This window comes from Cygnus olor, chromosome 1 (assembly GCF_009769625.2).
Source record: "Cygnus olor isolate bCygOlo1 chromosome 1, bCygOlo1.pri.v2, whole genome shotgun sequence".
Taxonomy (NCBI): domain Eukaryota; kingdom Metazoa; phylum Chordata; class Aves; order Anseriformes; family Anatidae; genus Cygnus; species Cygnus olor.
The window spans coordinates 166,334,351-166,349,975 of NC_049169.1; the positions used below are offsets into that span (position 1 = coordinate 166,334,351).

The 15,625-nt window shown below is 34.7% G+C and overlaps 1 protein-coding gene across 4 annotated transcripts in view; it reads right to left on the reverse strand.

Annotated features, from left to right (window-relative positions):
• Positions 1-15,625, reverse strand: part of PIBF1 (progesterone immunomodulatory binding factor 1) — a 125,735-nt gene that overhangs the window by 77,382 nt on the left and 32,728 nt on the right. For all 4 annotated transcript variants that reach the window (XM_040540473.1, XM_040540461.1, XM_040540482.1 and 1 more), the window contains exon 10: positions 14,586-14,684. In XM_040540473.1, coding sequence (XP_040396407.1) covers positions 14,586-14,684 — 99 coding nt within the window. The remainder of the gene's footprint in view (positions 1-14,585; positions 14,685-15,625) is intronic.

Sequence of the window (15,625 nt, forward strand, 5' to 3'; positions counted from 1 at the left end):
AGAAAAGAAAAAACACATTAGAACAGGAATTAAAACTCCATCTAAACACTTACAATTAAAGTACCTTCCATCAGGAATAATGGAGATTAATTTATAAGAAAGTTACACGCAATGACAAAAGAACGACCTTGAAGGGTCACTCTTAAGTCACGTATATAAACCTTACAAGTAACTTCTCTATTACCGATATCCACTTTTATTTTTAACAATGGGAAAAGAAATGCAAAGAGGCAATTAACACAGCTAAAACATGCTAATATAACTTTCTAAAACTTGTATTTTAATTGTATTTTTATGATTTTGTGCAGATTTGTCTGATTGGCTTTCACAACAAATAAAACAACAAAAAGCAACCAAACACAAAACCCAAAAGCTGTTCTTTTGTGATATTTTGCTTAACTCATGCACAGGTCAACTCATAGCAGCACTTGCTGCCAATAAGTCTAGGCAAATTGGCCTAACGTCCAGGTAACACCAACAGCAGGGAGACAAAGGAAAAGGACCCAGGTCTTAAACTTCCTAGGTGAGTGCTCACAGCACATGAAAGAAGAGGCAAGAGTAGTACTTATCTCCACTTCTAACAGCATTCGGGAGTGAACTCAATGCTTTTGCATGAGTTAGCTACAATCTAATAAAAAACACCCTTCAGGGACTTGAACAGAGTTCAAGCACCTCCCTACTCATATCAAAATAAGTACTTAGCTTTCCAAACCAGGAGACTTCCGAGCATGCACATGGACCTCTATCTAGATGTGCTCCAATTTGGAATGCAGGCTGATTTTAAGTGCCTCTGAGGTTAGGTGGTGCTTGAGAACAGGAGGTATTGGTAAGACTTCCATGGAATCTAGTCACGGAAAATCTGCCCCCAGATATCACTATGACAACCTGCTGGAAAACCATTAGTACGTGCAAACCCTGTACTCAGTGATGTACTAAATTTCAAGTACAGTTGTGGCATACTTTGTTTAATGGTGCTGTCACACATTTAGACCCAAAGAGACCTCCACGTATTTTATAATACAGAAGCACTGGTGTTCATAAAATGGTGTATTGTCCATTTGTTTTCTGTCCTTTCTCCCCTTTTCTCTAACAGGGGAAATGCAAGCTTCCTCTTCACTTGAGTGTGGACTTTCTAAGAGTTACTGCAAAATGTCCGAGACTGAAAATTTTGAAGGAACATGTTGTCTTCCTGCCTCCTGTAGTTTTATTAACCAGATCTAATCCTCTGTATAATCACAACCACAGACCTTCATAATGCCAATGAACTTCTGTCACTCTATCTTTCCTAATCGTGGAATACAGCAGAGTTCATTAAAAAAGCTATCATACTTCACAATGAAAATATTTAATTTTATGACCAATAGCTGATACATGCTTAAAGGTTCTGTTTTAACATTCTTCTTCCCAAGCAATGTTGAACAGTAAAACCTCTAAAAAACATGAATTTGAGAAAAAGGATTGTATATAACTCAATTCACTCGGAAAAGACAAGTGGGACGGACTCACTTCACATAGCTTCAGATGTTTACTACATGGGTATCTACATCCAAGCTAGTCACGTAGACTTCCTTTATATTTATAAGTCAATGCAGAGAAACAACTTCATCCCAGGGCAGGCATGTGAAGTCAGACAACAGTCTAACCACTGCCAGCCACAGTAAAAGCTGTACACAAATCCATGCTACACTTACCTTTCTCAAAAAAAGAAAATATGTTCAAATTCATCCAAAGTCTAACAGTATTACATTAAAACAAAACAAATAAAAAATGCAACAGAATTATGAACCAGTGGTATGAACCAAAATGACATCTCAAATATATATATATATATATATATATATATATATATATATATATATATGTTTTTTTTTTCAAGGGTTCTGGTAAAGTATCAGCCAATTATCCGGAGAAAAAGTTAGAACTGGAAGGAGATATTCAGCTTATACTGAACAAAATGCATACAACTTTACATCAATAAGATTTACAATTTCCACCTCTGGAATTAGCCACACAGAAGTAGCCACATGGGCAGAACAGAGAAATGGACTCTACCACCACCACCAACACACTGCCTTCAACTCACCTAATCCATTCATGCTACCGTTGTCTCTTTGCCTGGCTTAGTCCAGTCCGCCAAGAGAAAGACTGGCAAAATGCACTGCATATTCTACATTCAGGTGAATCCCGCTCAGTGAAGTTTTCATGACTGCTCTTCTGTCTCACCTCTTTTTCATTCATGTTATGGCTTTCCCCACCCCTCATATTTATTACCTTTCCTCTTCTTTTGCCTATCATAAATCTTCTGCAAGTTTCATAACAACTTCATAATGGAAGGAGAAGAATGTCTCATGTTTTGTCTGACAAAATAATAGACTTTTGATCCCCTAAATTAACTCCTCCCCCCACTTTTTGATGTTCTCCTTGATGAAAAGTTAAGTATATTTAAGACCAATTGGGGTTGGGGGTAAGGAGGGTTTTGAAATAGGTTTCCTTTGTTACACCACACAACCAAGGGAAAAAGGATTCCAGGAAATCTATACGATGAAAGCCTTAGTAATCCAACTTTTAAATGTTTTAAATGTTTCCTCCATCTCCTCCTAAATCTAATAAAAAGCTAAAGAGATTTTTAAGGGTAGCAATTACAGTAAGAACAACTTACTGATAACATCGTGTTGCATCGTGGACAACAAGCAGATGGTTATTTGGAACAGAGAATCACAGACTTGCAAAGTTATCCCTACTGTGAATATTATACTAACAAAAATGCCGCCAACAACTGGAGAAAATTTAGGGTGGTATTCACATCCAGATTGCAGAAACGTAACTGTGTCTAAACACAGTGCATCAACATCTGAGCAAAGTAGCCAAGCTCCCATTACAATAAATTTTCCAGATACCAGGAAGCCAGGAAAGGAAAGTTAAAATAAAAATTATTATTTAAGTAACAGATAAACGGAAAGAAACTCTCTCAAAAATGGAACAATGGTAATTTGGAAGTGTGTTGTGTGTTTTTTTTTAATCTAAATATGCTTGTTCTGCCTCCCCCATTTTCCTCCCATTCCACCCCCATTACTCATAACTCCCTTTTAATTATATGAACTATTTAATCTTGAGTTCTTTTCTATTATTTGAATTGTCAAGGTTACACATCAGGGAACAGATTAAAGTGTGGAATGACATATGACAAAACAATGTCATTAAAACAGAGATGGCACTATATTTGTTTTGAAACAAAACTGTAAAATTGAAAAATAAATCAGCATGAAATTGCAAAGTTCAGTTTGCAAAGAAATCTATCATTTGTCTGGTTAAAATACTCCATTTACAATGCTCTGCCTGTAAAGCTCAAGGATCTTTCACCAAAGTATTCTCCCTATTTTACGGAATGGTTAAACTGAAACATGCTAAAGGTAAAAAAAAAAAAAAAAAAAAACCTTGCCAAATGCTTTTAGGCTTATCACAAAGGACACTTCTGCATTCTAAAAGGTCTATTCATAGTCATCATGTTAGTAAAATATTATTTGGAAGCCGTTTCTAAAACTGGATGCAACATTCATTTACATGTATCTGCCAAGTTTTAAAATGTTTTAGAAGCTAAACTAAAACATGTTGAAAATGACTCATTGTGGTACCAGATTATGTACTGTAGGAAATAAGAACTCATTTACAAGTGGGAGAAATGCACTCACACTTCATCTGTGGGAATTCAGTAGACTTCCCTTCCAGTAAACATTATATTTTAAAATAATGACGGAAAATATGCTTATTTTAACTGAAGTTTATGAAAAGATTTATACATCTGGCATTACAAAAGAGACTTGCAAAGATAAATGTAAAAACTGTCTTTAAAAATAATTCACAAATAATTTTGCCAAAAGATATCAATTTTACGATAGAGGAGGTTGCAATATTTTTACTTATTTTAATGGCTAAATTAAAACTGTTTAATAGTTTTGTATAAACAGATAACCATTTGAGACAAAGGACAAAAAGTCTGATTATTTTACTAAGTTAAATAAAAAATACAGGAGGAGGATCGGCAGGCAAACAAACAACCACAAGGTAGCTCTTTCCTAACTTATAACGTCAACTACCTTCTGTTTGTCTGCATGTTTTAATAACGCAAGTACCTTACAGCAAATCCACTACTTTAAAAAGTGTTTTCTTCCTTTGAATAGAGACTGTCATCCAGCTCCAAGAAAACAAACTTGACAAATTTACCCCATTCATCAATGTGTATATAATACTTTTAAAAATGCCCATAACACAGAAATCAAACCCAGAATTCACAACCTGTGAATGGAAACAGTGTGTCATAAGGGAAAGAACTAAAACCTGAAAACCCAGTCCCACTAGCTTATAAAGTACACCACATGTAAGAACAAAAAAATGTCCTCAATGAACATATAACAGAAGCAAGACAATATTCCATCACACAGTTTTAGATGTAAAAATCTTAAAATTAATGTATCAATCTGTGCTTCACCTCAAAGAGATGCAAGATTTAGATTGGTCACACTCCATTTATCCTCTACTGTGAAGAAAAACAGTCTCAATTGAGTATAGTTGGGGATCTGAGAGTCAGTTAAATGCCTGAAGTTAGTGACCATGAAGAGAAGAGAACTACCACTTTTAACTCACCTACTTACACAACCATTTTGCACACACACACACACAAAAAAAACTTTCTCCCTTTCCCACATGGATTTGAATGGGAAAAATTCTTCCTCTCTCTACAACCCACAGCCAGTTCTGATGTTCCCGGTATAATGCATCCAAGGTGAAATGGAAAGATGAAACTTTCTGAACCATCTTGAAGCTTATGATCTAGATTATATTCCTGGGAAGGAAAAGGTTAATATCTCAAAGAAAATACAACAAACATTAAGCAAAATTTCAGAAGGAATGAATCAGATGAATCACTGCACTTTTGTATCTGTTTATCTGTGGCAATGGACACCTTCCATGAAACAATCAGAAAACAATTCCAGATGGCAAAGTTTCACATCAAAGCTTAAACTACATTATGTACGTATATATGCAGTAGTATTTGTTACAATACCAGCTATAAGTTGCATCATTTTGACCATATAATTTAAATATTAGAAAAGATATGCAAATAGACTTCGCCACTTTCCTTTTTTTTTTTTTTTTTTTTTAAAACCTATCCACTTTTATGTAATGCTGCTCTCAGAGGCCCACTCAGAATAAATATTCCCATCCCAATAAGGTCTTGCAAAAGTAACATTTTTGTTTTTTTACTATAAAAAAAACACTTAACACTTGTACACTTGCTAATATCATAAATACCTCAAAGAAGTACTACCCTTTTGGTTTCCCCAGGATTCAAGCATCATGTCACATCTACGTGCCACTATAGCTGCACAATATTTGCTAAAAATGCTGCTAATGTGTCACATAAGGACCCTGCAGCTATCCAGGATCAAGGTATTTTTTTAGCAAGCTCTTGAACTCTGGTTAACTATGCATATTAAGCATTAAGTGCACACTCAGTTCTGTGGTTTCATAGAATATTCTTACAGAATTACCCAGAGTCACATAAGCAGACAATATTATGCCTTTAGATCATTTAGCTAGAAACACAAACAGCTCTAGAAAATATCTAAAGAGCTTTCCACTGAGGAAATGGAGCATGGCCTAAAGGACATGCCTTCCCAATACCCAAAATGTGATGCAGTACTTCAGTGCCGATGGCATATAGCTTCAAAACAATTTACTGGTGTCCCTGAATGTAAACAACTCTGCGCCAAACCTGACAAAAACTGGGATACATTCTTGAGGAAACACCTAGATACAAGATCATACAAAAGGGAAGTCAGTCCTTCAGCCCTGGTTTTCCTGTTCTCTCCTGTTCAGGCACTGGACAAGTCAATCTCATGAAGAGAGGAAACAGCAAACAGGATGCCAAGAACTCAAACAGTGGTTTCATCAGTTGTGAGCACTATGTGTAAATACCTCACTGCCCCTCTCATTTGTGAAGACCTCAGTATGATTAATGTCAATTAGGCATATTCAATACTGGAAGAATTAATGTCAAAGGCAAACAGCTCCCTGCAGCTTATGGTCTGAAAGTACCTTGGCTCACTGATACGCGCTGTTTTGGTAGTGTTCATGAACACAGCATGATGGTTCTTCATTTACAGAATATCTGTCAAACAGACTAGCTAACCTCAATTACAGAACAACATGCTATTGTTTTCCTATTTCATGAGAGCTACTTAGAGGTAACAGGTATCACCACCATGCAAGTAAGGAACCAGCTGAGAGCAGACGACTTCAGCTTCCCATTTATACCTGACATTTTATCAATGGTTTTAATTTGATTCTGCAAAGACAAGCTCCACCCAAAATTCAGCCCAAAGCTCTAATAAATGCTAGTCTTCATGTCCAACACTTCAGGGAGTCTCCCGTAAGTTTACTATGTCACCTGTAAAACTGCAAAGCTTCCCTTCTTAGACCACATAAGCACCTCTTTAGGCAAACTGCACTTGAACAATTAGTTGTCCAGACAAGAGCACAGCATCATATCTTTTTCCAGATGATATCCATAACATAGTCACAGATTCAGAAGGTAATTTAAGAAGAGATTGGACTGTGCACTTAGTCACATCATCTAAACTTTTGGGCAGACCTGTGTGGTGCCAGGAGTTGGACTTTATGATCCTTATGGGTCCCTTCCAACTCGGGATATTCTATGATTCTATGATAATTCTAGAAGGTAATCACCCACTGATGCTAGAACCTTTATGGTTACTGAGACACCAGGACTGAAGAAGTCTATAGCGTTAACCGCCTAGTTCACCCTGAACTTTACTTAGGGTTTTGTCAAAATGCTTTGGATGTTATATGGAAATACACATACAGGAAAAAAAACCACAGAGGACCTTATGTTCATAACTTAGGTTTCAAAGTTTATGCCTTTTTGCTTTATAGCTTCTAGATCTGCAGATCTGTTTGAAGTTTCCTTATCCCGTAATACTTGCATTTTATATAACATGACACCCAGCAATGGAACACTAGAAGACAGGATGGCCACAATATCAGATTTTACAAACATACTGTCAAAATTTTGAGTAACAGTGAAGACAAATACTTAAAAAAAAAAAAAAGCTGTAGAATATCAAGGCAATGAAAAAAAGACAGATTATACAACAAAATCTTCATATTCCCAGTCATTTGCTCAAATATTAGAAAACTGTAATAGTTAAATGACTGTCTGAAAATCATAGTAATTGAGACAACTAATCTTACGGTACATATTCAAGTACAGGTACATATTTTTGTGCTTATCTGTATTAGCTACATATCAAGCTACACAAAATCACCACACTATTGTACAGTGGTTAGAATTTTCAGATGTGCTATTTTCTGTTATTTTATTTACAATATACTATTAAAAGAGAACTTCTATAGTTTTAGTAGGCTGAAATATAATAATATCTAAATAACCATCATTTGAATATCAAAATATTCATAGCCATACAGAAAATACAATATCCCTGCTTTAAAGAATTTAGCTTATGAACAGGAATTATAATACACAGCTTTAGTAGACACATGCAACTAATAATCACTGCAGGTATATGGTCATGTTATTTGTGAGTTGCTTTTCTTCCATATTCTAAAAAATGTGGAGTTTCCTTATAAACAGTTTATATTCTCATCTGCCATTGAAGTGTTAATCTTTTGGGCTGCCTAATGCTGCTAGAGGCTTCACACTGAACTTTCTTCAAGCTCAGACGGTTAGAAACCTCCAGGAAAAAAAATATATTTGCATATATAACCTGATATATGTAGCAATCAAAAAAATAACCCAACACATTAAAATCATCGTCAGAAAAATTCTTTCATTTATATCTTGTCATTACATACAGTCTAGACTTTTCAAAGGGACACAAAGCACATAAAGCGAACAGTAAGAAAGCAGTATTTTACAACTTCTGTTCAACATCACACAGCTGTAAGCATATCAGAAGAAAGGTCCATGGAGCCTGGTAATCCTGTCTCCAACCAGAGCCAGAAGTGCGTATTTTGAGAAGACCAAGAAAGATGTTTGTGTACTTTGTATCTCTCCCTAAGTTCTCCCACTAGCATCCAACTATTTCTAGCTCAAGAATTAGCTAGAAATGAGCTGAGCTGTATGTGGTTTCTACTTAAGTAGCTTTTTCAGTCTTCCTTTGAGCCCATGTAAACTTTTAGCACCTGAAACATCATTTGGTGAAGTTGTGAAGAGACACTATTTGCTGATTGCCAGTGCTCATCATTAACAAGCTGTACACTGTGAATCGCAAAAATGTGTGTGTAAATGAGGGATACTAGCAATCATATGAAAATCATGGCTTGCAGTGGAATTTTCATCCCTATCATTCAAGATGTATAAGATGACTAAGCAGCAGCACCCTCATATAGAATGCCTCTTGAGGGATCTTACAACCGCTTTTGAAGTTGTTCTAAAAGGACATTGATACACCTTCAGTCTTCCCAGGCTATCAAAAAATGTAAACACCTGAAAGAGTAAATAGTTTCTTAGGTACTCAGCATAATAGCCATCACAGAATTTTAACATTTTGCTTTTATTAATCTTAATGTTTTAAGATTAGGTCTAGCAAGGATTGAATAGGTAAAACAAGAATGCATACTTGAAGGAAAACCTTTATACAATTGTAGTCTGGGGAAACAATATGAGGATATGTTGGTATTACAACCTTCCCAAGCCATCCTTAATATCTTGTGAGAATTATTTCTTAAGAGCTGTGTCAAATGGAACTTCAGTTGAAAGATTTCTAGAGCTATAAATATAGTCGTTGAACATTTCATGCAGAGTAAGAGAACAAACATACAAGACTGTTCTAGATGTAACAAAACTCACAAATGCCAGCTATCAACCTAATTTGTAGCTCCTGTGAGTCTTAACCTGGCAATTCTCTACCTAGTGCTTATCATTCAAGACAGCTACAGTGACTGCTTATGGGCTTAAACCATTGATCCTGGAAGGATGCTACCTTAGCTAAGAATGCAAAATGTTGAGATGCCTATTAGTGAACAAGCAAAGATTGCTAGGCATGCCCTAGCAAGTGTGCAGTCTTCCCAATGCTACAACTTGTGTATTTGATCAAATCAGCTAATTAAGTTTTCTCCTTTTGTTTATTAAAATGCTTTCCACTTACAGTGGAATCTGAAGTAAGCTTTGAGGTATGTCAGTTTTTTTTTTTTTTTTTTTTTTTAAACACAGAAACATTATAGAAAGAGAGTCACGTCACTTAGCAGCTTAAAATCATCCATTACGATGTAAAGCCTACTGAAATGTATCCTCAGAAAGGAAAAAAAATAGCCATTTCAGCAGAAATCACGGATGCACAGAATTCCTTTTATTACAGATTTCAGTGCTACTTCTCCAGTCTGAAAACAAACCAGACCTAGTCTCCCAGGAAACCGACTTTTTCTTTGCTTCTTTATCATGCTACCACTCCTTCTTTCACTGCTTTCTTTGCATTGATTCTGAGCTTCCAAGAAGGTGTATTTCAGCAATTTCCATGACATCTCCATCTTACCCTTTAGCTGCACCCTGTAATTATCTTTCTCATCAGGAGAATGAGATGAAGGCAGTTTTTAATGGAAAGTGTGTAGTAGTTACATTGACTATGGTTGAAATCTAGACTAGGTCTAACAATGACAGGAAATGGCTCAGCTTTATTCTGATACAAATCTTTGATGTTATCAAGATATACACATCATGCTACAGAAGTCACAGATTATCAGAGCAACAACAAATGGTTATTACAACACAAGTATTTTAGAAAATACTGATGTTAATTGAAACTGAAAATTTTAAGCAGTAATAATTTTCAAGATCTACATAGCTCTTCAATGCACAGGATTATAAAGTACTTCATATATAAAAGCAGCGGTTATGTCTAGGGAGTAAGAGGTTATGGCAGTAGTTTTTATATTGGGTTATGGCAGCTTTGGCAAAGAAATATTTAGGCCTGAAGGTTGTTATTTTTAACTAATTGTTTAAAATATTTTATACAAACATTTTTGAAGAGATAATAGGTTCTTATTTAAACATGAACAGTAAACTACATTGACTTAATCATTTTAAGATTAGACTCCTGTGATTGCAGTCATCAACATCCAGATTATTAAAACATGTTAGAAACATGAAAAGTGATTATTTACCCCTTTTACTATTAAAAATGAATGTATAATATAACAAATGCTAATTTAATCACGACATTCCTGCATACTCAGAGACACTAAATGAAAAGAAACATTTATTTACTCAGTAAATTTATCCAATGATTTTATCATCTAAAATAGTCGTCTCCAGGCTTGTTTAAAATTAACACAAAATGTATAGGGATCCTCATTTCACTTAAATACCCATTTTATAAACAGGATTGATTACCTCTCCTGATCACCTACAAAGTTTAAGACAGATGACTAAAGCCAGATAGCATTAATCTCACCTCCAAATGAATTCTAAAAGAACTATCTTTACAAAGAACAAAGACAAAAGGGGGAAAAAGATTCAAATATTGAAGATTCAAAGGCAGACTAAGTCTTCAAAACGTATACATGCCCTGCACCTGACTGGAAAGCATTATGTAGGTAAACACCACCATACAGAGAACTCTTTACTTTTTTTTTTTTCTTTTCTACTTACAACTACCTAATTTTTTATTCCATTGCACTCTTTATTTGATTAAGCCACTTCTAAATAGAAACACTAAAGATACTCCTAGAGGTGTTTTCTTCCCTTAACAGATTATTCATTACTTAACTAATAGTTTTAATGGACGAGCTATATAAATAAATCCAGAAATGTTTACATAATAAGCCAAAATCTTTCAAAGTCTTTATACAACAAACCTAAGACTAAACTATTTTTTGTAGTCATCATCCTGACTTTGCTCAACCCAACTGTAAAAACATCATATTAAAATGCCCTTTCAACATCTTTGCATATTTAAATACACTAAAAAAATAAGCCACACATACATACATAAAAATATCTTCCTCATAGACAGAGGCAGTAATTTAAGCCCTCCATTAGCTTTCATAAAAGTTTGTGTTTTTTTTTTAAATAGTGCCTACTGCAAGGTTGAAGGAACACTATTGCCATTACAAAGTTTTCTTAGTGTTCTTTTTACTGCGTATTTATTAATTTCTCCATTTTTCTACACATCTCATTTTATCATTTCAAAAATAGAAAATCACCTTGAGTAGTACATCACATTAGCAGCAATGAACTTCCCATAGCAGAACACAAATTTTCTTGTTTGGTCACTAAGAAAAATAAGATCTTCTAAAAAATAAAAATTAAAAAAAAATCACACCATCTAGGGATTTTCCTTGTATTCCCAGTAATTCTGATTTTTTTTTTTTGTTTTGGACAGTTTCCACAGATAAAGCTAAGCTGTACAGTTCTAGAAAAAAAATTACACTCCTTTAGTTTTAAAGGAAGTAAATAATCAAAGGCAAGAGGCAGCTGTTTTAATATACCCTGAGGTGAAACACTCTTGCATGAGTTTACCCCATATTAGATTTTGGATTCCACTTTGAACACCCTGCCATGGGAGCCATTTTATTTTGACCTCTAATCTTATATGAAACTAGAAAATTTAACTAGTAGGAAAAAGCAATAGGAAGCAAGGCTGTTCTTGTTCTGTTTTTCAGTTACGTTCCTCCCCTCTCTCTGCCAAGGACTACTACGAGGATAACAGTCAGTATTTTCAAAATAACGCTTGAGAAATATTCAAAAGAAGGAAGAGTTACAACATATTTAGCATCTACACTTAGCTGTCTAGTAGAAGATAGAACTATTAGAGTTGCTTTCCTCATTCAACCCTGAGACTTTCAATTGAGTTAACATAGCTTTAAAATTTGAAAATTTCTCAGTCACACTACGAGCAGTTTGAGGCAAGTGAAAATGTCTCCATTTGGTCAATTTTCTAGAACATGTAACATTGGCCACAGTTTAAGCCAAAATATCAAACCTGTTCTTTCATTGTCACATGTAAATGAAACACGCATTCTCACACAGAATTCGCATCTGTATATTAGCACGGAGAGCAACAAAAATTACATCCTGACATCACAGTGATCTACTTTGAGGTCAAAACAACTGATTGTTTATCAATGTAACACTTCCACAAATACTATCACTTCAGCATTTTATTGGCATTCATAACTGGCTATTTACAAAAAGGTATCACAGACATCAGTAAGCAGAATGAAAATAACTGCACTTGACTAGAAAATTGGCTATTAGTTACACTTCTGATCACAAGATTTGCCAGGGGCTTTATTTAACCAGAATTCAGGCCAGTCAACATTCCACATACTTCTGAAGCTTTCAAACATGTTTGTTTATACAGATTATGATACCAGTGGTAACTACGATGAGTCACCTTGTTTTCAATAAAGCAGAACTAGCTGTTATAATCACTTAAATATAGAATTGGACAATGTAAGTGCCCCTTTTTTTATTGTTGGGGATTCTGGTTATATTAGATTTTTTTTGATCCACAAAACCATCATATTTCAGTCCACAGTAACCTCAGACTTTGGGGTCTTAAGTTATTTATTCCATCTCATCGTGCCAATTTGCTACTTTGCAATTCATTAGGGTAGATAGTTTGGAATATGTAAAAAGCCACAGTCTTGACACCTGTACTGTAGTTAGCAGGGATGCAGTTTTAAAGGGAGACCTACTTTTTAAAGAAGTATGTCTTTTTCACGGTCTCAAACAGAATTTTCTTCTTTAAAAAGCATAGTCATCTGAGGAATAACCTACTTCCTTGAGCTCCAACACCAGTACTCATCAACTTATTTAAAGGGAAGAAAGAAGAGTTTTACCTAATTGGAGAACTTATGAATAAAAAAAAAGTTACAGTAGGACGGAGGCATGAGTATTTATGAAGATGATGGTAAATAGCATATTACTAGTTTTCTTATTTTTCCCCTTATTTCTAAAAAACCTTCAAAATTGTTTCTTATGTTTCTGATTACAGGGTATCTTCTCAAAAAGGCAACAGTAGGAAAAAGGTGACATCATATAAATGGGAGTACAGCAGAATAGAAAAATATTTTCTACATGGCTTTTAAATTTGAAAATATACTAAGAATTATAAAGTTGGTACTTCCATTAAAAACAAGAAAGCTTACATATTCAAATTATCATAAGCTAGACCTGTTTTTCAGAAGAGCTTCTAGTTAGATATGAGTTCCTCAAGTCATGGTGAGTTATAACTCAGTGAAAGCTGCGAGTCTCATCAGAAACACACAGTTGACTTTTACTAGCATTTTAGTTTGGTTCAAGAGAAGTTTTGAGCCAAGTTTCCTGGTTGTGCCCAGTCAACCAGCTTTGATTTCTATACTTTGATTTTTCTGCTGGAGCTGTCATCTCAAAGTTTGCTAAATGAATTCTTTTTTTAGAATCTAAGAACACCTATAATGCTTTCAGCCCAAACTAGAAACAACCTGAAGTCAAACCCCTGAAGATGAGCATGAATGTCATGTCCCCTAATCCACCCTGTTTACTCTAGAACTATACCTCATGTTTCACACCATTAGATAGTGCTGACATTTTTTCAGTCCTTTGTGGTTAATGTTGGGGCAGCGCTATTTCTTCACTAGTATTGCCACTGCAATGCAGGAGTTTTTTATGCAAAACATAAAGGCTTTAAGCACAAACACAAATTATTTAAATTAACACTTCATGTGATTACTATGTGCAATTAAAAACAACTCCAAGCAAAAAAAAGTTCACATAAATACTTCCTTTGAGTAGATGACAGGGTGGTACACTTGGTTAGTGCACTGACCTTTTCTTTTTGGAAAAAAGATATGTACTAAACAATTAAACAAGCCCCAAAATTAAGGCCATATGACAAACATACCCTGAACAGTTTTGATTATGGTCAATAGTTCTTAAATACGCCATAATTTACTAATACTAATAATAGCTGATATTCTAAATTTACAAAAAGCAAATACAAGGTGCTGCAGAGCAAGAAGGTAGACAGCAAACCAGCAGAGAATCAGTTATAGTTCCCCTACACCAACGTGAACTGCACTGTGAGTTTGTATAGACCCTGTATTTTATATGCTGACTAGGAAAGAGGGAGGAAAGGGAACAGTAAGAAACGAAGCATGTAGCAAGCATAACAGTTTATGACTACTGCTCTCTATCCACATTTTTAGAGAAATTATTAAAGTCATCATAAAAGATGTTTTCTACTTTCAACTAAAGAAAAAGAAGAGGTTCAGAGTTTAAGCACTGCTACAACACAGTATGAAATATACCTTTTCTTTCTGCAAGAGGCCTAATTAAGGTTGCATGTCTTTACAGGATTGTAGGAGGTGAATCAAGCATTCACATTGTTACTGCACTGGTAATGGAAAAAAAGTTACTACTAAAATTAAATCTGTAACTTCATTTAAACAAAATTTTTGTGATTGAAATTATTCTCCATAAGCAGAAAGACAAACCAGTCATTCCTCTTCCCTAATACTTACACCTTTAGATTTATTTATATGCATTTTTAAAAGATACTTACTGGTCTAAGAGTTGGTCATATTTTCTTAAAGCATCCTTTTCAGCAATAACTGCTCTTTCTTTTTCAGCAACAGCATTATCTCTTGCTTCTCTCAAATTTCTGAAGGAAACAGAAGTATTCTGTCAATATTCTGTTAGGAAAAAGACTTTTGTTTCATGGATTACTACTGACTGATCTCAACTCTAATACTACCTACTTCAATTCTGATAGAGCAATAGAGGGCTGTCTGTCTATATGCCTATCTGATAGAGCAATAGAGGGCTGTCTGTCTATATGCCTATCCATTACACTTCACATTACATTCATACATAGCAACAAAAATAAAAATTTCCAGTTTTGAAATTCTAAAAACAATCATCAGACAACCTAGTTATACATAGAAATCCATAAACAATTTGGAATACGAGAACTATAAATTTCTTTTTTTTTTTTTTGTAGGAATTCAGTACATTCCAACAATTTTACTGGGTACTTCACTAAAAAGTAGGGGAATGGTGTCTTTCTAGCTGAGGCAACTTACAACTTTTATGATAAAGAACGAAAAGATTAGCCAGGCACAGAAATCCTACTTCCACATGCAACTAATTGCATAGTAAGTCATATAGGTTTTGCATATTGTTGGTGTTTCCTTCTGGTTTCTATCACACTTTTTTTGGATCCCACCCCACCCCTTATTTTAGCTTCTTTGACTGACTCATCCAAGGGTAAAACAACCACCAATAAATTCAAGGAAAACATCAGTCTCGCCAGACTTCTCAAAGTAAGAAGGAAAAGAGTTAAATATTAGATTAGCTTAGTTTTAATACCTTTCTATGCTTTGAGCTTTAAGATAAAACCATCATCTTAGTTTTATTTTCAGTCACAGTCAATCAGCATCTTATCACATCACATTACTTCACTTCAAACTGTTTTGCTCCTAATTTGGGCTTCCATACTGAGGGGAAAGCACCATCTTTTGGTGAAATTTTTTTTTAAAGATTATTTTATAAAAAGAGCATGCACTAGAAATCCTTTTCCTTGTAAAATATGAAGTCAAATAT